This window comes from Heteronotia binoei, chromosome 2 (assembly GCF_032191835.1).
Source record: "Heteronotia binoei isolate CCM8104 ecotype False Entrance Well chromosome 2, APGP_CSIRO_Hbin_v1, whole genome shotgun sequence".
NCBI lineage: Eukaryota > Metazoa > Chordata > Lepidosauria > Squamata > Gekkonidae > Heteronotia > Heteronotia binoei.
Window position 1 is genome coordinate 142,914,357 of NC_083224.1, and position 21,419 is coordinate 142,935,775.

Here is a 21,419-nt window from a genome sequence, read left to right on the forward strand (position 1 = left end):
GGCCATGGTGTAAACATGTGCTTTAACAAAAAAGATTCCATGTATTTTGCTCCTATTTTTCCTTTACTCAACTGTTTTGGTTATAAATATTTGCTTCAAACTTCTCTTTATACTGGTTGGATGAAAAATGTGCACAGTGCATCAAAAACTAATTTTCAGTAACTTTTAAAACAGCAATATAAAGGCATAGTCCCCCTAAAGAGAATGCTCTGAAGTCCCTTTGAGTTCAGTAGGAGAGTTCAATGTGTACTTAACAAAACCCCATTGCAAAAAAAACGACATCCCCTTTCTTTTTCTTTTCTTATTGCTGGGCTGACTCCTTGTCAAAATACTAACATTTCTGTAATCGTAGAAAAATAAATTCCTTAAGATTTCTTTCCTGCATGACACCTTTATACCATTTTGTGCTTGTTCATTCCTGAATGCCTATTTTTCCCCATCTCACTTCTGGCTTCAACTTTAAAACAAAACAAATTTTAACAATGGTAAAACCTAAATCTATCTATGGACTAATATCTTTACCTGCCCTGATCTCCCTCCACAACCCAGACCACAGAGTGGCACAAACAGAGGAATTAGTTCTGCTTGCATGATCACAAGCAGTAAGTGTGAAAGAAGTTAACAAGAACAAGTAAGAAACTTGTTTCAACAGATGTTCTTGTTTAGCACAGTTGCACTATGTTGGTTTCAGACGGATGGAAAGGATGAGATGATTTCCACCAACTCCCTCTTCCTGCTGCAGACTCCCAATTTTTGTCTCTCATCATGTTCCTGAAGGTTGCCTGTTCTCCAGGAGCAGCATTTTGGGGAGATCAGTAGGCGGGAGAGGAAGAAATATTCTAATCCTCCAACAGAAGTGCCTTGTGTGAGCAGAAAACTTAAGTTTGGATCAAACCCATTGATCAGATAAACTGATACATGCTTCCTATGAAAGCACTGTCTAAAGAAACTCACCAAAGTGTTTTAAAGGAGTCTATTTTGCAATGATCTCCGGAAAGAATGAGACATTTGAAACAGATTTTTATGGTTTATTGCCATCTCCATTATATTCTCTCTCCACTAAACACGTCTGCTGAATAAAGGAAGAAACACTTATGGAAAGCACACCTGACATCAGACCTACACATGCCTTTTGTCAAGGCTTTCCATGCAGTCATCATGAATGTGTGTTTCCCTAGTGTTCTTCAATAAATCCAGAGCATGAGTTCCTCCATCCAAACAAGACTCCAAATGATTTTTTGAGAGCAGGCATTCATTATGAATATTGTAAATAATGTTTCTATTAAAAAAGGACAGCTGGGAAATACAAAAATGCAGGGGAGGCAAGCGGACATCTCTTTGGGAAACAGAGTACATCTTATTTGGTTCCAACTTTCCATCATTGTACAAAGAGAGGCAGCATATAAAAAAGCATAGTAATCATCTCAATTATTGGGAGCTGACAAATAGGCTTGCCAGTAAAAAAAACAAAAACAAAAAAGGCAGCCCAATTATAACAAATTTCAGTATTTGCATTACATTTGTCTCAAAGCATTTCATTAATGATCTCCATCCACTAAGATGAGCTGAAATGTACGAGGACAGGCCATTTGTCGAGCCTGCCAATTTGTCAAATGTGCTGTGCTTGAAGCTTCTGTTTCTAATTAAAAGATGTTGAGAACCACACAATATGGGATAGCTTTCAAATTAATGCAGAAGCTGGAATGATTTCCGGGGTTTATCACATTTTGTCTGAGAAGATTACCATAATGAAAAATGATGCGAGAAAAAGACTGGGAATTTTTTTCTCCCAGAAGATTTAGAGGCGCTCTAGTTTTTCACTCAGGAACTCTTCCACGCTGTCTGTATTCCACTTGAGAATGCTCAGCTCTTCAGCAATGTTCCCATCATCATCTAAAAGCTTCAGTACAGGGTCAGAGCCACGTACATACTGCAAAGACAAAAAATGTTAAGAATTATTGTTCATCTGCGATTCCCTTGGTTGCAATGTTTCAGTAGCTAAGCATAAACATTTCTGTAGAGTAGCTAGTCTAACCTTGACCGCACTTGGTAAAAGCAATATGAGTCTAGTTTTTGGTTTCCTACTCAGAATGTATATAAGGTATATTTTCACACCAGCCACAGCAATTAATTCAACTTAAAACTGATGCTTTAATCCTCAGTTACATTTAGATAGAAGAGAAGAGACAAAAGGTTGGTGGTAAGATCAGTATAATCACAAGGAATGTTGTTATTAGCCAAGATGAAGACTGCATCATTTGAAAAATTGCTAGTACAAAAAATCATAGCGCAGCTTATAGTAATAAATATTTCATTTATCACCATTCACTTCTAGATTTCAGTAGTTGAAATACTGGGACAGTTTAACTATGGGAGACTATCACACACACAAATATAGACAGCTAACCATTGCTGCTCATCATCATAATTGAGGGGCCAGTTCAAAGAATTCCAATTTGATTCCTCAGTCTTCTTAGGACCATAAAAACCAAAAGCCAGCTTCTCTGGGCTCTGTGCCTTTTCCCTTGCAAAAGAAAAAAGACACTGCATCAATGTGAATTGGCCTGAGGAAATAAAGGCACACTAACCAGAGTTTTGGAGAAGGAAGGAGGACTGAGCATCCTTGAATAAAACAGCCAAATCAAGAAAAAAGATAAGTTGGCAAAAATCTTCAAAAAGAGGGGTAAAGAAGACCAGTAATGACAGCTGAATAGAGATCAACAAATTTTGGCTTGGCTCAGCAACCAACCCTTATTTGAGGTTGCAACTCACATTCCTTCTCCCAAGACTGATTCAGAAGCCCAAGGACTCTGGGGAGGTTTCAAGTCACAGAAAATTTTCTGCCAGCTCCAAAGCTCAATACAACAGAAGACCTCCTCTGTGTCTTTTAAAATTCATGGAAAATCAGGCAGAAAGGATGTGTGTGCTGCTGGCCGCATACATCTGTCAACTAGATTTGCAAAGGCTTGTAACAAACAGAATTTGGAAATGTTACCAATGCCACACTGATTCTGAAACTTAAATTTATTACAAGTCACTCCCATCAAGACCTGTTCCAGTAGAAAAAATGTAATCAAACTCACATTCACCCTCATCATTCTCTCTGTATTAAGCTAAGTCCGGTCCCACCTGAAAATACTGATTATCTCCCACTAAATATGCTGCAGATATACCAGACGGACATCTAACTTGTACAGAAATATTTAATGAGGCACAATTAAATGATGAGACAAGAGAACCAAATATAAAAATCAGTACACACCTTGATCTGAAGTCCCCTGAACAGTTTCGGCTTGTCACTCCTGACAAAAGCTAAAATGGGGGGGGGGGGGGAGGAAATTTTGGAAGTTATTGTATTAGTATATAAAACCCTCAAATCTCTTCTTCTCAAGCATACTTAAGGCATAATCTTATTCACAAATTACGGAGATCAAAGCTGATAAACAGATTTTAGACTACTATTCAGTGTTTCTGCCACTTTTAGAATTTGTTATGTTCTCAACTGTTATCCAGTAAGAATTTGTGACATGGGTATTGTGCAAGGGAAGGGAAGAAGAAGATGGTTGAACTGGACAGAAATTACGCATTCATAAGAAGCTTGATGCTGTTTCTGAACAGCACAAAAATTCATCTATTTGCTGAAAAACCACTTGGTTAATTTTGTGACACCCCAATGTGTTGGAAGACCTAAACACAGAAGAGCTACAAAGAACTGTAACAAGTTGCCCATAGGTAGTTAAATGTTTTAGTGTAAATTTTATCAGCTATCATGCAGAGAGATTTTTTTTCAAAGTTATCTTACACAGAGGAAGATTCCTCATCTCAACAGTAACTAACTAAGTAGGATCAATCACTGCTTCAAGCAAAGGGGACAGCCAGTGAATTATGACTCTAAACTGTGATTAGGATTTATGGCTGGAAGAAAATACAGAGCTTGGGAAATGAGGGTCCTAGTTATGCTGAGGGGTAGGCACTCACCCTGTTACTGTTACCTGGCCTTATCTCCTGTCCCTGAATATAAGCCCCTAGTCTTTTTCCATCTTGTGATAAGAAAGATCATGTGCAGGCCTCGTCTGCTACATTGTCTGGCCAAATAATAAAATACTATGGTGGTTGCCAGCTTTGGCTAAGAGTGTTGGAAGCAGACAGGAAATGTTGAAAGCCTGGGCTGGTGCTTAAGCAACAATTACATACAAGCATTTGCCGAGTATTTCCTTAGTTGAAACATTCATATGTAGATACATTTCTGTCTTGCTGTTCTATCACGTTAAACAGAGCAGATCTGACTATGTTCAGAACAAAACGGTGCAGGAAGGTATAAAAAAAGTGTAACACCAGCTTTGGTATGTTTGATGTCAACTTAAACTATCAGAAATATTGTAGCTCTGTCAGATTTCTAGGATCTAGTGAAAATGAACAGAGACATTTGTATAAAAACATTAGACAACCTGCTACAATTTTATTTTACACCAAGACATTTCAATATGTGAAGTTGTTCGAGGATGACTGAGGTTCAAAACATTTTAATTTAAAAAGGAAAAAAAAATGCAAGATGAAAATAATGTATCTACTATGCTGAAGTCAATTTTTATTTTTATGCTCTTCAAAAAGAGTATGATAAAACTGAGCAAAGAAGCTTTCTTGTAACACCAACAGTGTGAAATTAAAAGAGGATTGTTTATAAAAACAATGGACTCGATCCAAAGCTAGAGAAGGCATCTTCCTTCCTGTGTTTTACATCTTATAATAATTCAAGGAACTGCGAGAAAAGTGAGATGCAAGACCTTGAAGAGGTGCATTGATCACTTTTGAAGTGAAACTATATACATACACCACACAGTTCTTAGCACCCTTAATTCAAAATCAGCTGAGTGATCATGAGACCACAGAACTGTATTGACCACAAAACCAGCAGTAGGATTGTGTTTATATTGAGAAACTTCTGAAACAAGGTTACTTCAGGGAAAGAGTGGCTGTCTCACATTTCACTTTTCTGAAGGTAAAAAATGGGACCTGCACTGATTTACCCAATAGGTCTGACAAAAAAGTGACTTCCTTATAAAACTGACAGAATACAGGCACAGTCATACCAAGGGTCAGTGTATTATGCAATGTTCTCAAACCAAACACCCTTTGTACATCCTAAATAGTTAAAACAACACACCTCAAAAATTTATGTGCAAAGAACTTTCCAAATACGTAAATTAATTTCCTCCATTAGAAAATGTAATAAAATTGGATATCTGGTACCCAGTTAGAAAGAGGAGTGCACATAGTTCCCTGAAGTGTGACACTTTTTATTAGGTTCCAAATACCTAATATGGAACCACTTCAAAATCCCTGTAATGACTCATCACATTATGATGAAAATATGGAAGGAATTAATTTTTGGTAGAATGAAACTTCTAACTTCTTGGGAGCTCAATTTTGTGCAGGAAAATAATCTAATCTTAACATTGAGGAAAGTATAAAACAAATTATAAAACAGTTAAAATTACAATTTGGTTCATGGGTTGGATTCAAGATTCGTTATTATAGGCAAATAGACAAAAAGCTCTCCTTCTTATAAGAGAAAGGCAGACAAGGGATACAATTCCAGCTGAGCCCTTAAAACACTTCTAAATTAAACTTAATTAAGAACATTAAACACCTATTTTGCCACTGTAGTGACTCACAGAATGAGACAACCAGAAGACAGACCATATTTCTTTCATTTTACTCATGAATCACTGTTCTAACTTGATTTAGTTTCACAGAATAGTTTTTAAAGTCTCAAACCCCTCCACTAGAATGTTATCCCTTGCAGGGGTTTATTCTGGAAGGGAGGAGAACCTTAATGCCCAACCATGGAACCTGTATGACTAATACATGCATACGAATACAACAATATTGTGATATTCAGCAAAGAAATATTTACTGTAGTGGGATCCATAGCAACTGTCCACCAAAAAAAGACTTAGCAGCAAATTTTTTTGAGAATAACAGGTCTATACAGTTTGATAACCTAAAAATACTCCATCTTCTGAAACAGCAATATGACCTTCAGCTAAGCTTCACATTCTGTAGCAGACATTCTAGTGACATGAAATAAATAAAGCCTTTATAGAACCAAAGCAGTCGCACACGCTAGGAAACTGCCAGGGGCTAATCTGGATGGAGGAGACGCCAAATAGGACCACAAGTTTAATGAAACCTGCTTGTGCTGTGAAAGACACATTTTGTTAAAAATTAGCTTAACAATGTTTGTAATCCAAGTGTTTTTTCCCTCTTGCTTTCACATACTCTTTCCCTTGCAGGGGTTTATACTACTGCCTTCTTTTCCTCATATTCATTGTCCCATACCCAAACTAACCTACTTTGTCTCATGACTGCAGAAAACAGGCTGCAGGGCTTGTTTAAAATAGTCTTGGAAGTGCTGCCTGTAGTGGCAACAGGAATAGGACAAGTGATATGGGCAGGAAAGCAGAAGGCTATTAACAGCAACAACTGAAAAAGCCACTGAATGGCCACAGATGGCCAATGTTCCAGTAGATACCAATGAACTGATCTACTCTCCCCCTTACTAAATTAGCACTTCCTTCCAAAGCAAACCATCCACTCATAAGTACAGACTATTTTAAAACATGAGTACTGTGAACAAACATAATGGAAGCTTGTAAACAAAGGAAAATCCCAGTGATTTTGGATTTTCTACTCACAAGGTAGGATGAGTAAACCTTCCATTCTGCTAGAAAAGAGATGTCTGTTCACCATAACAGCAAAACAAAGATGTTCCAAGAACAGAAGTAAAACAGGAGAAACTGCTTGAAGATGAGCAAATATGACGTTCGGTATTTTATATCTAATTCTGAATTTGGCCCCCAAATCAGCACAGTCCAGCTACATATAACAAGGAACAATGTTTCTACAAACTTGGGGCAATGCCCAAGTCAACTGAAAAAGGCAAAAATAATAAAAATTTAAAGAGGAAGTTAACTCCCCCACCAAACATAGACGTGATGTACACACAGGCACATACATTGTAACCTGAAGGAAATAATGGTAAGCATTAGTGGGAAGTCAATACATGAGTCATTAAAAAGGAGCAAATGAGGAGAGAATGGCAGTGCGCGGTGGGTGGAGAATGTAAAGACTGAAAGGTTAGCAAGGGGAGAGAAAGAAGCAATGCGAGGGAGTGAGAGGAGAGAAAAAGCAGACAAGAAGGGTTGAAAACTCACCACTAAGAATAGGAAAGCATACTTAAATTTTGTAGTGAGCTTAAAAGCTTCTTTCAAGCAGCTGAATGCATACACTAACTATTAAAGAAGCTATTTCTCCAGTAACACCTTACACATTTTAAAGTGCCTATTGCTCAGTTAGTCTAAGCTCCAGGACATTAGGAAAATTCTCTTCTGAAATAAATGGACTGCGGTTTGGTGAGCCATAGACACAGAGATACATATAGTTTTACCAGTGAATCAGATGAAAGGACTACCATATCGAATAGCTTTTATTCAGTTTCTCCATCTCTTTAAGGATATTTACATGCAATTCCTTCTCTGTTACAGCCAGAGTCTAGATATTTTACCCAACTGTCCTTCTGAGGTTGGTAAAATGAGTACCCAGCTTGCTGGGGACAAAGTGTAGATGACTGAGGAAGGCCATGGCAAACCACCCCGTAAAAAAGTCTGCCATGAAAACAATGTGATATAACGTTACTCCAGATTCAGAAACAACTGGTGCATGCACAGGGATTACCTTTACCTTTTAGACCAGCTGGGTCTAATGCTACCTCTGTTAGAATAGGAGTCCAAATGCTTCTTTATGTTGTCAATTCTGATTCAACAATTCTTGGTGACTAAAAAAGTGACAATTACACTTACCCTGAACCTGAGGGAACCTCCCCAATTTTCATCCACAGACTTCAAGAATAGCCCCTGAATACAGCTGCAAGAGAGCAGATAGTTAAACAAAATTATGAGAGAAAATATCAACTAAATGTGTATCATATATTTTTTGACAACTGACCATGTAAAAGTACTGAAACATGCCACTTCATAACCCTGCCACTTGGGCAAATTTTACATTACAGAATATCAACTGAATGTAAACTTTTCATAGAAATTTTACAGCTCAAACAAAGCCACACATAAGACCTAACAAACCAGAAAATGAGTCTTCATGGTGCCAGGAAGGTTATACCTGGAAAAACATGATATTCAGCAAAAGGTAAGATAGTAAACAGGGTTGGTCCACTGCTATTACTTTGATGACAAACCCAGTTCTCTATCTGCTTTGCAAATGAACTTTCTGTTCATTTGGCCCTTCTTAAGTAGCAGTAATGGTTTCAAAGTAATTTATTTCATGGTTCTTTAGAGGTCTGGTCTATTCTTAACTTAGGCTTTTATGCCTAAATTGAAGCACAGCCAAGTGTGTTACCAATGGGTTTCAAATCTGAATTTCACATTTGATCTTGAAAAGTAGAGAAAATGTCAAATCCAAGCAAATCAATAACTTTGTGGAGTATATGACCAGTGTAAGGAAGTAATCTTTTATAACCTGTATTAAGACATTTTTTTCTTTCCATAGGAACTAGAATGAAAAGTAGAAGAGTAAAGCTATACTAATTTTTTATACCATAGCATATCTTAGTAGGTAGATGGAAGCAGGTTTGGCAACATCAACATTTTATTTTTATACATACGATTTGAAAGTGGTTTTAAATGAAGTACTGAAGTTTATGGGTAGGGTCCAGTTCTAGTGTAACAGTTTTAAGCACAACATTTTAAGGGACAAGTTAAATATACGGCTAAATATACCCACTGAGCTTAATGGGACCTTACATTTTGAGACTGGGAGGGGAAATGCCTATACATTGACCATCTATTAAAATGTAATACAAATTGTGAATCAAAGTTGAAAAGGTTTGTATTATATGCTGTTCTTGGCTGCAAGTTATATAACATTTGTGATGCATTTATAAGCATACATTCTAGTACAAAGTTGGAGTCCAGTAGCACCTTTAAGATCAACAGATTTTATTCAGAATGTAAGCTTTCATGTGCATGCACACTTCATCAGACAATGAAAGGGGTACAGGGAACAGATATAGTGGTTAAGCATGCAAGATAGTACAATTAACAAATTGAAAGAACAACCAGTTTGGTTAAGATACCATTTGTTGTGTTGGAAAACATGTTTTTCTCAGAGGGGTTCATGTCCACTTAGTTTACTTTTAACGTAGCATACATTATAAACATCATTCCAGTTTGTCAATGCAAAAAAGAATATAGTAGAAGATGGATTAAGTATATGTAATGAGATGAACAACCAATATTCCTTATTTAAGATTGTCAATACAAAAAACCCACATCATACTGATACACTATTCTAAAAGAAAAATACATTGGAATACTGTGGATATATACCTCTACTTGGTGAGAATGGGTTTAGCATGAGATTACTAATGGGTTTAGTAATGAGCTAAGAAACCAATATCCCTGTTCAGTCCCAGGGAGGTGTTTGTTCCAAGTTTCATTATAATTTGTAATTCAGCAATTTCCCTCTCCATTCTGTTCTTGAAGAGGCAGAGTGAGGATCTGAACCTAAATCCCCCAGATTACGACTCTAGCCTAAATGAAATAACAGAAACTTGAAGCAACATTTTGGGTGGATAACTGAAATCAAAACAGAAAACTGAGATACTTTGTAATAAATCCCTCTGTTCCACAACCTCTTCTTCAGAATGCTATGAATAGTTTAGGTTTAACTATTCCTAAATTTTCCCCATTTCAATTTGGTTTAGGCTTAGTTCTAGAACAGAAACTGCCAGGAGAGGGTTTTTCAGTTCTCTGACTTTTGATACCATCAGGGCCAGCGCATGGGAGTCAGCGAAGTAGGTGGCTGCCTTGAGCACCACTTTGCCACAGAGACAGGGGCAGGTGGCCCTTCCCCGCCCCTGCTGACCCGACCAGAGCATCACCGACCTGACCAGAGGTGCCTCCTCCCTGTCCTTGCCGACCCAACCAAAGGTGCCCCCTCCCTGTCGACCAGAGCGCTTGTGCAAAGTGTGCATGGCCCGATGATGTCTTCACATCATCGGGCTGCACGCGCTTCCCGTGAGCACTCAGCCCAGCCCTCTCCCACTTTGAAGCTAGAGAGGGCAGTGTGAGCTTCGCACGATCGCTCAGCCTGGTCCTTCCCTGCTTCAAAGGAAGCCGGTGAGAGAATTGCCGGCTCCCTTTGAAGCATGGGAGGGCCGGGCTGAGCACTTGTGTAAAGCGCGCGCAGCCCAATGATATCACTTGATGTTATTGGGCCACGCACACTTTGCACATGTGAGAAGACACCAGGAGGGGGCAGGGGATCTGGGATCAGCCTAGGGGTGCCAGAACCCCTAGTGCTGGGCCTGGGTACCATAGGTCAAGGTATCATTCTGGATCAAGTGGAAGATTAAGGATCAGGATACTTCACTCCCGTAGCTCCAGGGCTTTTTTTGAGCAGGAACCACAGGAATGCAGTTTCAGCTGGCTTGGTGTGGCCTAATATGCAAATGAGTTCTTGCTGGGCTTTTCCTACAAAAAAAGCCTTGCGCAGTTCCATTCCTATTAGCAGGGCCGGCTCGCACACTAGGCAAACTAGGCAGTTGCCTAGGGGCCACAGAATTGGCCTCCCCCTCTCCCGGTGCCCATGGTGAATGCCTAGTTTGTCTCCCACCCTGCTGCAAGCCCCCCTGCCACCCTCCTTCCCTTTGCAGCGCTGCCAGGCAATGCTGCGCTCCGTCACCACCACCCCGCACTGCACCAAGGCTGATCCTTTCTGGCTTCGATGCAGCTGATGTGGCTTCTACATCTTTGAACAGTCCATGATGCAAGAGGAGACTTTGCTCCCCCTCACTTCTGGTTTCGGGAAGAAGGGGGAGTGAAGTCTCCTCTTGCGTTGCGGGCTGTTCAAAGAAATAGAAGCCGCTGCAGCTGCATTGAAGCCAGTAAGGAACAGCCTTGCTGCAGTGTGGCGGGAGGGGGGGCGGCGACAGTGCGGAGCTGCCTGGCACCGCCGCAAAGATGGGGAGGGCAGCGGGCAGGGAGCCTCCCTTGGGTGCCACGCCCTCACAGGCCAGCGCTGCCTATTAGGTTCCAGAAGATGGTGCTTTGGGGAAGGGGGGGAGATACTGTATGACCTCTGGGATTAATGTTTCAAGATTCTACACAGTTCCATTCTTTGTGCCATGATTTTTAAAATCAACTTGGAAAGGTCATCCATAATTACCAGCTACAACTCTGGCCACGACAAACACTTGTCACCTCCAGGTTAGACTGCTGTATGTTGAGCTGCCTTTGAAAATAGTTCCAAAACTTCACTTAGTCCAGAATATGGCAGCATGATTACTGTCAAGTCTGACTAAAGGCAAAATATCATACCAGTGCTTAAAGAGCAATACTGGCAGCCTATGCATATCTGGGCTCAATTCAGGTTGCTACATTGTTTTGTTTTTTTTTAAATAAAGCTCTAAATGGCTTTGGACCAAGGTATCTTAAGAACTGTTTTGCCTTATTTGAGCTTGCCTAAGACTTTTGTCAGTCTTCATGTCTGCCCACCATGTCAGAAGGTGGTATTTTTTGTTGTTGTGCCTATGAAATTCCCTTTCCCTATCTATTCACCCCCCACCCAAAATGCTTTAAAAAGTAAAACTTTTAACTGATTCAAGGCTTTACTTCACTTTTTTGTGTATTTTTCTCACCCTACTAGGATATTTTAGTACTTAAACTGGATTCTATTTACTTTGTTGGTTTGGGCTGGGGCTTTATTTATTATAGGGCGCTGTAATTTAATCTGATTTCCTAGTTACATTTTAAAATTCCTTAAAACGTAATAGTTTTAAGGCTTTAGGATTTTATTTTCTTGCTGGAAATTGCCCTGAATAGTTGATTTGGAGATGTTGTATGTAGATCTTTTAAATAAGTAAAATAATGAAATAAATCTTGTTAAGAATAGGTTATTGTAATGGCCAAGATTATGAAGCAGATTCCACAGCTCAAATCTTGCGTCTGCCATGAATTTACTAGATGGGCAAATACAAGTAAATACAAGTCTCTCAGCTAATTCTCCATTATGAGAAAAATCCTTCCTGCCTTGCACTGCTGTTGTAAGGATTATTGACATAATGAATGTAAAGTGCTTTGAGCACTCAAAGAATGTTACAGAACTGTGCAGTGTTATTCCCATTTAATCAGCCTTCTTATTACTGCATCAGTATAATGATAAGGGTAAGGTGGTGTTTTTTTTTTCCAAAAAGAAAAAGTAGGAAACATTAAAGAAATAACAGATTGTTTATAATTAGATGCTACACTGTAATACACATATTGTTGGAACTTAATTGGGTGCCATGGCCTGTAACCAAGTAGTACCTTGATCTAAAAGTACAGCTAGTGGCAGCCCTAAGGTTGGTGTTTTTTTTGTCTTAATATAATGGGGGGGGGGGGGAGGGAGAAAAAAATCAGGCAAGAGTATAATTAGCAAATTGCTGGATGCTATCTTTTTATAGTCCTCTGGCTGGTTCTCAAATGGCTAACAGTGACTTGCAGACCTAATGCTAGTTTCTTGCTAACACAGACACACAGACAAACTCACTCATATATAGGGGAAAATATAATCAAAGAACAAAGTTGGTATACTTAGTCTGAAATGACTGCATACTACTCATTCATGTTATTCTCTTCAAGTGTATGACTATCAGTAGCCAGTTTGGTGTAGTGGTTAAGTGTCCAGACTCTTATCTGGGAGAACCGGGTTTGATTCCCCACTCCTCCACTTGCACCTGCTAGCATGGCCTTGGGTCAGCCATAGCTCTGGCAGAGGTTGTCCTCGAAAGGGCAGCTGCTGTGAGAGCCCTCTCCAGCCCCACCCACCTCACAGGGTGTCTGTTGTGGGGGAGGAAGGTAAAGGAGATTGTGAGCCGCTCTGAGACTCTTCGGAGTGGAGGGCGGGATATAAATCCAAAATCTTCTTCATCTTCTTCTATGGAAAAAATAAACTGTGCTGTAATACTTAGATGACGACTTCCACTTCAAGAGCAAAGAAGCTCCCTCAGATGTATTGATGTGTATGAAATAAATAGCAGGATATGTCAGAAAACTACCTCCACATTTAGTTAAAGCTTTTTTCAGCTGCAGGAATGTAGTTAATAGCTTACTGCATTCATTTTTCCCCCAACATTTTTCCCCCAAACTAATTTTAATCTCCCTTTGAATGCAACTGCACAATGTCATACTTAAGATTCTTTACATTTTACTCAGCTTTCTGCATACTTAGACTTTCGTAATACCTCTACTTAGAGTAACAAGCAACAATTAACCTTTTTTTGGGTGTATTTCACCATCCAGACGCATAATCAAACTGTCAAAACTCAGCCAAAATATTCATGAATGCTTTGTATGTCTTTTACTTATGCAGAACTATCTATAAATATTAGTGTGAGAGTTCTCCTACCATCTAGCTTTCTTCAGTATCGCTAGTAATACTGAAACAAATTTGTTAGAAAATTCTTCTCTGCAAATTTTGATTACAAACTTTTTAGATAGTTTATTTAAGATGAGACATGCAATTGCACCATATCTGGTGCCCACTGAAATCAATACAATCAATCAAGCGACGCTAAGGCCAAGTACAAAGCAATTGAGTTCTAAGGTAATTTAAAAGAAGACAAAACTCAGCATGGAATTTTCACATTCAAAAAATGCAGGGCTTTTTTTTTTGGTAGGAAAAGCCCAGCAGGAACTCATTTCCATATTAGGCCACACACCCCTGATGCCAAGCCAGCTGGAACTATGTTCCTGTGTGTTCCTGCTCAAAATAGCCCTTGAAAATATGAATAGCAAACCTGCAAAATCTGGCAGTTTTAAATACCTTCAAATACTTTGTTTAGTGCTACTGCCCAGGATCTCTTTGTCTGTTCGTACGACTACTATCCTGAATAATTTCAGAGATAGTAACACATACTCTCAGTTTGATTCCAGGATTCAGCTGCACAAAGTGTCGCCAAAAATACTACCTACAATATTTATCCATCAGATTCTTGTCTGAAATTTCAGTGCTTTCAGGATAACAGCTGACATTAACATCTTGAGTATTTTGTTGAGATGAATAATTTATGCAAACAGTTCAAATCAAAAATTCAATCCAGCCAAGACTTATGCACTTTTGGGTTACTTTGATTTTAGCAGGAAAGTCAAGTATGTACTTAATTCCTCCCCCCTTCCCCCAAAATCAATAGGAATTAAAAGTATTTAACTCTGGCTGAATTATGTCCCAGACTTCTGTTTGCTTACTGTGATGGACTGTATTTTTTCTTCTTTATTAAAATAATTATATATGCAAAATAACACAGAACATTTGGACAGTCACCAAGATGCCATTTTCATATCTGATGGCTATCTACAAATGCCAGAGGTCTGTTAAAAAAATAACATATCTTGATACAGTGTATTTTTTCAGTTATGTATTGAACTATAGGAAACCATGCTTCCACAAATTTAATGGTGAAATTATTTGGTATAATTAACTCGGAGATTTTACATATGATAAATTAGTCCCAAAGTTGAGCTTGCCATAGCTCAATCATGGGTATTTTCTTATCTTTCCACATAGCTACCAAAGTAATTGTGGCTATATCTAACAATACTGATATTAATTTCATTTCATTTTTATCCTTTTAAGGCTGCTTCCAGAAATCAAGTAGGAACAGTCCTGGTATTAAAAGTTGTAATTTGTTTACTTTGCTGGACAATATCTTTCCAGTACAATTGTATTAATTCACAGGGCCACCAATAGTGGATGAAATCTGCCTGGTGACAACAATTTTTGTAACAATTTGGGTTATAATTTTTATTTTATGTAACTGAGTTGGCGTAAGGTAACATCTTGTTTGCGTTTTAATAACTGGAATTTTATACTAAAAACAGCAGAGTGAGAGCTGGGAAAATTCCAAATCCCCTCCCAGTCATTCACTTCTAAATTATTTTGACAGTCTATTGTGTCTCAAGAGTGATAATTTGTAATCTGTTTACTCTCTATCTGAACCATTATCCAATATATCTGTGAAACGAGACCTTTTGATACTAAAACTTTATTTTTAAAAAGTTCAAAATCCTTCAAAGGTCTGGAAAATGTCTCAACCAGCTGAGGAGATTTTAAGGTGTTTTAATTGGAGGTAAATATACCAATTAATTCTATTGCCTGACATTTGTTCCAATATTTGTCTTTTTAAAATTTTTATTAGTTATACTGCACAACTGATTTGGTTTTGGGCAAAAGGTTGGAAGAAAAATTTCCTGTGACCTGTGAAACTAGGGTAAAAAAGTAGGATTGGTACTAAAAACGACACTGTACTTATGAAATACAGGCCCATCCTGATCTATAGGGCATGAAGCTCTGATACTCTCTGCACAGTTGTTACAGCGATCAGAAAAAGGACTTTCATCCAGAGCCATCTCCAGCCAACCTCTCTCAAGGGCTCAAAAGGTGACCTAGTGAGGGCTGTCAAAATGGCATTGAGCTTCCAGGTAGGGAAATGATGGACTTGTGGGGGGTCTACTGGCCGTGGCCCTTTGAAGAAAAAGCTGGATGTCTACTCCAAACTGTGGTAGAAATGTAGTTAAGGCCGCAATCTGTTGTCGTACGGTAGTGGCCTTGAGACCTGAGTGGAACCCTTCTTGCAGAAAGGATAAGACGGACGTCAAGGACGGAGACAGAGGGTTCAATTTCTTATGTGTGCACCATCTGACAAATGTCTCCTGGTCATGTTGTAGATGCAGATTGTAGATTTTCTCCTGGAAGCGAAAATCATGCCGTTGTCTCTGGTGAATAGCCTAGACCCTGGAAGTAGCTCCTCTCAATCGCCATGTGGTCAAACACAGCCATTCTGGGTTGGGGTGCCAAAGTGGTCCCTGATGAAGCATGTCTGGCAATGTGGGAACCGTCACTGGATCCCTGATGGACATCTCTTGCAGCACTGAGAACCACGGACAGCATGGGCAGCGCTACCAAAGTGATCTCCACCTGGAGTTCCCGTATTCTTCTGATAGTCTTTGGCAGTAGGGGAATGGGAGAAAAGGTATACATGAGGCCCTGTGGCCATTGTGTTGTTAGTGCGTTGATCCTCTCTGCTTCCTTGTGGAGGAACCTCGAGAAGTAGCAGGGGATGCAACGGAGACATACACAGTTCCACTTGGGGATGCCATAGATATTGACGGAGAAACTGGAACACTCTCAGATGTACAGCCCATTCCCCCTTGGATATGGTCTCTCTGCTTAACCAAACAGCCTAAACATTGTCCAGACCTTTGATGTGTTCTGCAAGAATGGAGAGAAGATTCTGCCCTGCCCACTGGAGAATCTTCAGAGCCTGCTTGTGGAGTTCAGATGATCTGGACCCCCCCCCCCCTTGATCGTTCAAGTATGCCTTTGCCAACATGCTGTCTGTTCAGACTAGGATGTTGTGGTGTAACAGGTGATCCTTGAAGTGTGACAGAGCCAGGCGAATCGCCCTGAGCTTGAGAACAGTGATGGGTAATAAACTCTGAGTGGGACCAAAGACCTTGAACTGAAATCCCCTGCAGAACTGCCCCCCAACTTTGCATTGGTGAACAGTTCCAGGGGAGAAGAGTGGAAAACCTTCCCTTGAAGTAAGTTGGTCAACTGAGTCCACCGGAGCAGACTGTGCTTGACAGAATATGTCACTAATAGGGACATTTCCCTGTGCTCCATGGTCGCCAGCTGATAGAGTCTGAGAAATAACCGGAGAGGTCAGGAATGAAGGCAGGCCCACTGCACCAAATCTAGACAAGACACCATCAGGCCCAGCAGTCTGGCCAGAGAGGAGAACTTGTTGTTGAGCACTGAGGCAGCAATTTCTCTGATCCTCTGTGCTTTTGCCAGGGGAAGTGACAGAGAGCAATTCATGGAGTCTATTATTGCCCTCAGATGTTCAATACACTGAGTGAGACACAGGGCACTCTTGGAGAGATTCACCAAGAAACCATGGGATTGCAGGTCATAAATGGTCCTCTCTGTATCCTGATTGCATTTGGATCTGCTGCTTGAACGAATCAACAGGTCTAAATACGGATGCACATGGATGTCCTGTCTCCTGAGATGTGTCACGAGCTGGGGCCAGGCCAGGCGAAGTCCAGGGGCAGTCCAAGGTCTGTAACCGGTGAGCAAGAGTGTCCAAGGTGCCAAAGCCAAATCGTTGTCCAGGTATCGTAGGTCAGAGGTTCAGAAGCCGTAGTCAGGGGGTCCAGAAGTCAAGCCAAGGTCAGGAGGTCCAAAGTCAAAAGCCGAAGTGGATGCTAGGACGTCAGGTAGATGACTAGTTGCTTCCACAAAGCCTCCTCCCAAAGCCTACAGCTATATAGCCCTCTGCTGGCTGTTGCCCATTTGGGCTAATTGCTGGCTCAGAGAGGCAGCCAGGATCCTGTTGCAACTCAAGCATCCTTGCTCTTAGAAGGGCCAGAATCCTCTCAAAACTCAGGGCTCAGGGAGCGTCTTGCTTGTGAGCGTGCCGCCCTCCTCCGATCCCTGAGGTCCTGACGGAGGCGGTCACGCACACGCGCCACCCGAGAGGGCGAGGCAGGGGGGCTGGGATCTTCTCCAGCAGGAGGCAGGGGCACTGGTGCAGGTGGCAGGGGCACAGTTTCTGCTGCAGGCTCAACTTCCTCTACAGGGTCCCCAGCACCCATGACACTATCCCCCCCCCCAGGGCCCCCCTCCGTCGAGGGGCCTGGGAGGTCGGGGTGGTCGTTGTGGAACCGTTGCACCAAGTCTGGGGCATGAAGATTGTCCACGGGCTCCCAAGACCGGTCTTCTGGGCCGTATCCCTCCCAGTCCACAAGGTACTGGAGGCCTCCACGATGGTACCGGGAGTCCAGGATCTGGCGCACCTCGTATTCTTCTTCATCATCCACCAACACTGGTGGTGGTGGCGGTGGAGAAGGAGGCCGAGCTGGGTCAGGGCGTGCAGCTGGAACAAGGAGGGAGCGATGGAACACGGGGTGAATGCGGAGGTGGGGTGGCAACTGGAGCCTGAAGGCGACGGGGTTTATTTGTTCTAAGACAGGGTAGGGTCCAATGAACCGCGCATCCAGCTTGTGAGACCGACCAGGCCGGCGCAGGTAGCGAGTTGAGAGCCACACCTGATCCCCCGGCTGGATTGGGGGGCCTTCCTGCCTCTTCCGGTCCGCAGCTAGTTTATAGGCTTCCTTGGCCCGCTGCAGCTGCTCTCGGAGCAAGTCTTGGCTGGCGCGGAGTTCTTGCAGGTAGGCCTCAACGGCGGGGACATTCGTGGGTGGCAGGATCGCCGGGAAGAACCGAGGGTGGTACCCGTAGGTTGCAGCAAACGGGGTCATTTGGGTGGAGGAATGGACCGCGTTGTTGTATGCAAATTCCGCTAGAGGCAACAGAGTGGTCCAGTCGTCCTGCTGGTAGCAGGTGTAACAGCGGAGGTATTGCTCTAGCGTGGCATTGGTGCGCTCTGTCTGACCATCTGTCTGCGGGTGGTAAGCTGAGGACAGGTGCACTCGAGTCCCCAGGCTGGAATGGAGGGCTTGCCAGAACCGAGAGGAGAACTGGGGGCCCCGGTCTGAGATCAGGTGGGCTGGGAGTCCATGCAGACGAAAGATGTGTTGCAGGTAGAGCTGGGCTGTCTCCTGAGCTGTGGGAAGTTTCGGGCACGGAATGAAGTGGGCCATCTTGGTAAATAGGTCGACGACCACCAAGATGCACGTCTGACCCTTGGATCGTGGAAGTTCCGTGATGAAGTCCATCGAGATGGTATCCCAGGGTCCTGAGGGTGTGGGCAAGGGCTGTAACAACCCCGAGGGTTTGGCTGGGACGTCTTTGGCCCGTCGGCAGACGTCACAGGAGCTGACATAACGGGCAACATCGGAGCGAACTCGTGGCCACCAGAATTCCCGTGTCAGCAAGTGGGTGGTCTTATGTTGTCCAAAGTGCCCAGCGGGTAACGCGTCGTGGGTCATGCGTAGTACTTCTGCCCGCAAGGGCCCGGGCGGCACATAGAGGCGTTCGTGGTGTAGCAAGAGGCCGCCTCGAGTCGTGAACTCGCCTGTTGAGCCATCTTGGAGTGCCTGGAGGTGTTGCTGGACCCAGGGATCATTGGCCTGGCTAGCACGAATGTCCTCCACGAGTGCTGGTGAAGTGGAGGTGGCTGCAAACACTGAGGGTGGCAGGATGGGAGCAGCAGGCACGGTCTCAGTCGAAGCAGGAGCGTATTCCGGTTTCCGCGAGAGCGCATCGGCTTTCCGGTTCTGGGTATGGGGGATGTAGGTGATCTTGAAGTCAAAGCGGGAGAAGAATAGGGACCACCGGATCTGGCGCTGGTTGAGACGGCGGGTGGTCTGGAGATGCTCCAAGTTCCGGTGGTCGGTGAGCACTTGGACAGGGTGGCGAGCCCCTTCAAGGTAATGTCTCCAAACCTCAAAAGCCACCTTGATCGCGAGCAACTCCCTCTCCCAGATGGTGTAGTTCCTCTCTGCCGCAGTGAGCTGGCGTGAGTAATAGGCGCAGGGCTGGAGTGGCTGGGACGGCTCCTCGCGCTGGGACAGCACTGCTCCCAGGGCCACGTTGGAGGCATCAGCTTCCACCGTAAAGGGAAGCTGGGGGTCGGGGTATCTCAGGAGTGGCCCGGTGGCGAAGCGGGTCTTCAGGGTGGAGAAAGCGTTATCGGCCTCTGGGGACCAGTGGAAAGGTTCTTTGGGGCGGAGTAGTTGAGTCAGGGGTGTTGTCAGAGATGCATAGGCTGGGATGAATTGCCGATAGTAGTTGGCAAAACCAAGGAACCGCTGCAGGTCTTTGCGATTCTGAGGGGCCTGCCAGGTCAGGACCGCTTCCACCTTTTTTGGGTCCATGAGGATTCCCTGTGGTGACACAATGTGACCAAGGAACTCGACGGAGCGCAGGTCAAAGTCGCACTTCTCCAGCTTGGCGTAGAGGCCATGGGCTCGTAGGCGCTGTAGGACCTGGCGGACGTGCTCGGCATGCTGGGCAGGATTGCGGGAGTAAATTAGAATGTCATCCAGGTATATGATCGCGAAGCGGTCGAGCAGGTCCCGGAATACATCATTCATGAACCTCTGGAAGACAGCGGGGGCGTTGGTCAATCCGAAGGGCATCACCAGGTGCTCGTACTGCCCGTATCGGGTCCCAAACGCGGTCTTCCATTCGTCTCCGGGCCGTATGCGCACCAAATTGTACGCTCCGCGGAGGTCCAGCTTGGTGTAGATTTGGGCCCCCTTTAAACGATCCAAGAGTTCAGGGATCAGTGGTAGAGGGTACCGGTCGCGGATGGTGATCTTGTTCAGGGCCCGGTAGTCATTGCACAGCCGGAGCTCCCCGCTTTTCTTCTTCACGAAGAGGACTGGAGCAGACAGGGGAGAAGTTGAGGGTCGGATGAATCCGCGCTTCAGGTTCTTGTCCAGGTAGTCTCGCAAAGCTGCCAACTCAGGCTCCGACATTGGGTACAGACGCCCCACCGGGAGTGGTGCCCCAGGTACCAAATCAATGGCACAGTCATAGGGTCGGTGAGGGGGAAGCTGATCTGCTCCTGTCTCTTCAAAGACATCGGCGAAATCTGCATACTTCTGAGGGAGCTGAGGACCACCACTCGGGATGCCGGCTGCTAGAGTGGTGGGAGGAGTCAGATGGGGGCATGGGTCTCGGAAGCGTAGTTCTTGCTGAGCCCAGTCCACGATGGGGTTGTGCAGCTTCAGCCAGGAAAGGCCTAGAATCAGTGGGAAGCGAGGCATGCGGGCGACATCAAACTGCAGCTGTTCTTGGTGCTGCTGGACGTGGAAGGTGATGGGACAGGTCTCCTGGGTGACGGGGCCAGAACGGAGGAGGCGCCCGTCAATAGCCTCCACCAGCGTCGGAATCTCTTTTGGCTGCACTGGGATCTGGTGCTGCTTTACAAAGGCGGCATCTACGAAACAGTGGGCCGCTCCCGAGTCCAGCATGGCATACACGAACAGCCAGCGTCCATCGGGCAGATGGAGTTTGACTGGTAGCAGGAACGGGCCCGGGGTATCAGCCTGTTGTTCGGAGGACCCAGCTAGTCGCCCCAGGCTGGAGGGTCCACTTACGCCTGGGGCTGGCCTTTTGGCGGCGGTGGCAATGTAGGTCTGGGTATTCGATGTTTAGCAGGGCAGCCAGAGGCATAGTGGCCTGCCGTGCCGCAGTAGAGGCACAGGTTCTGCGTGCGGCGTCTGGCCTTTTCTTCTGGAGTCAGGCGGGGTCGAGCAGCTCCAAGCTGCATAGGCTCACCCTCGTCTCTGGTACTAGCTGGGGATGGGAGAGGAGCCAAGTGGCATGGCGCAGGGAGCTGGCGCCCTCGGGTCTTGGCTTGGCGGCGACTTTCCAGGCGGCCATCG

The 21,419-nt window shown here is 43.7% G+C and overlaps 1 protein-coding gene across 1 annotated transcript in view; it reads right to left on the reverse strand.

Annotated features, from left to right (window-relative positions):
• Positions 1–1,012: 1,012 nt before the first annotated feature.
• The window catches only part of SELENOF (selenoprotein F), a 44,002-nt gene continuing 23,595 nt past the window's right edge, over positions 1,013–21,419 (reverse strand). The window contains exons 3-5 of the mRNA XM_060232155.1: positions 7,863–7,926; positions 3,263–3,312; positions 1,013–1,930 (exon numbers count right to left, since the gene is read on the reverse strand). Of these exons, the coding sequence (XP_060088138.1) occupies positions 1,799–1,930; positions 3,263–3,312; positions 7,863–7,926 (246 nt within the window). The 3' untranslated portion in view covers positions 1,013–1,798. The remainder of the gene's footprint in view (positions 1,931–3,262; positions 3,313–7,862; positions 7,927–21,419) is intronic.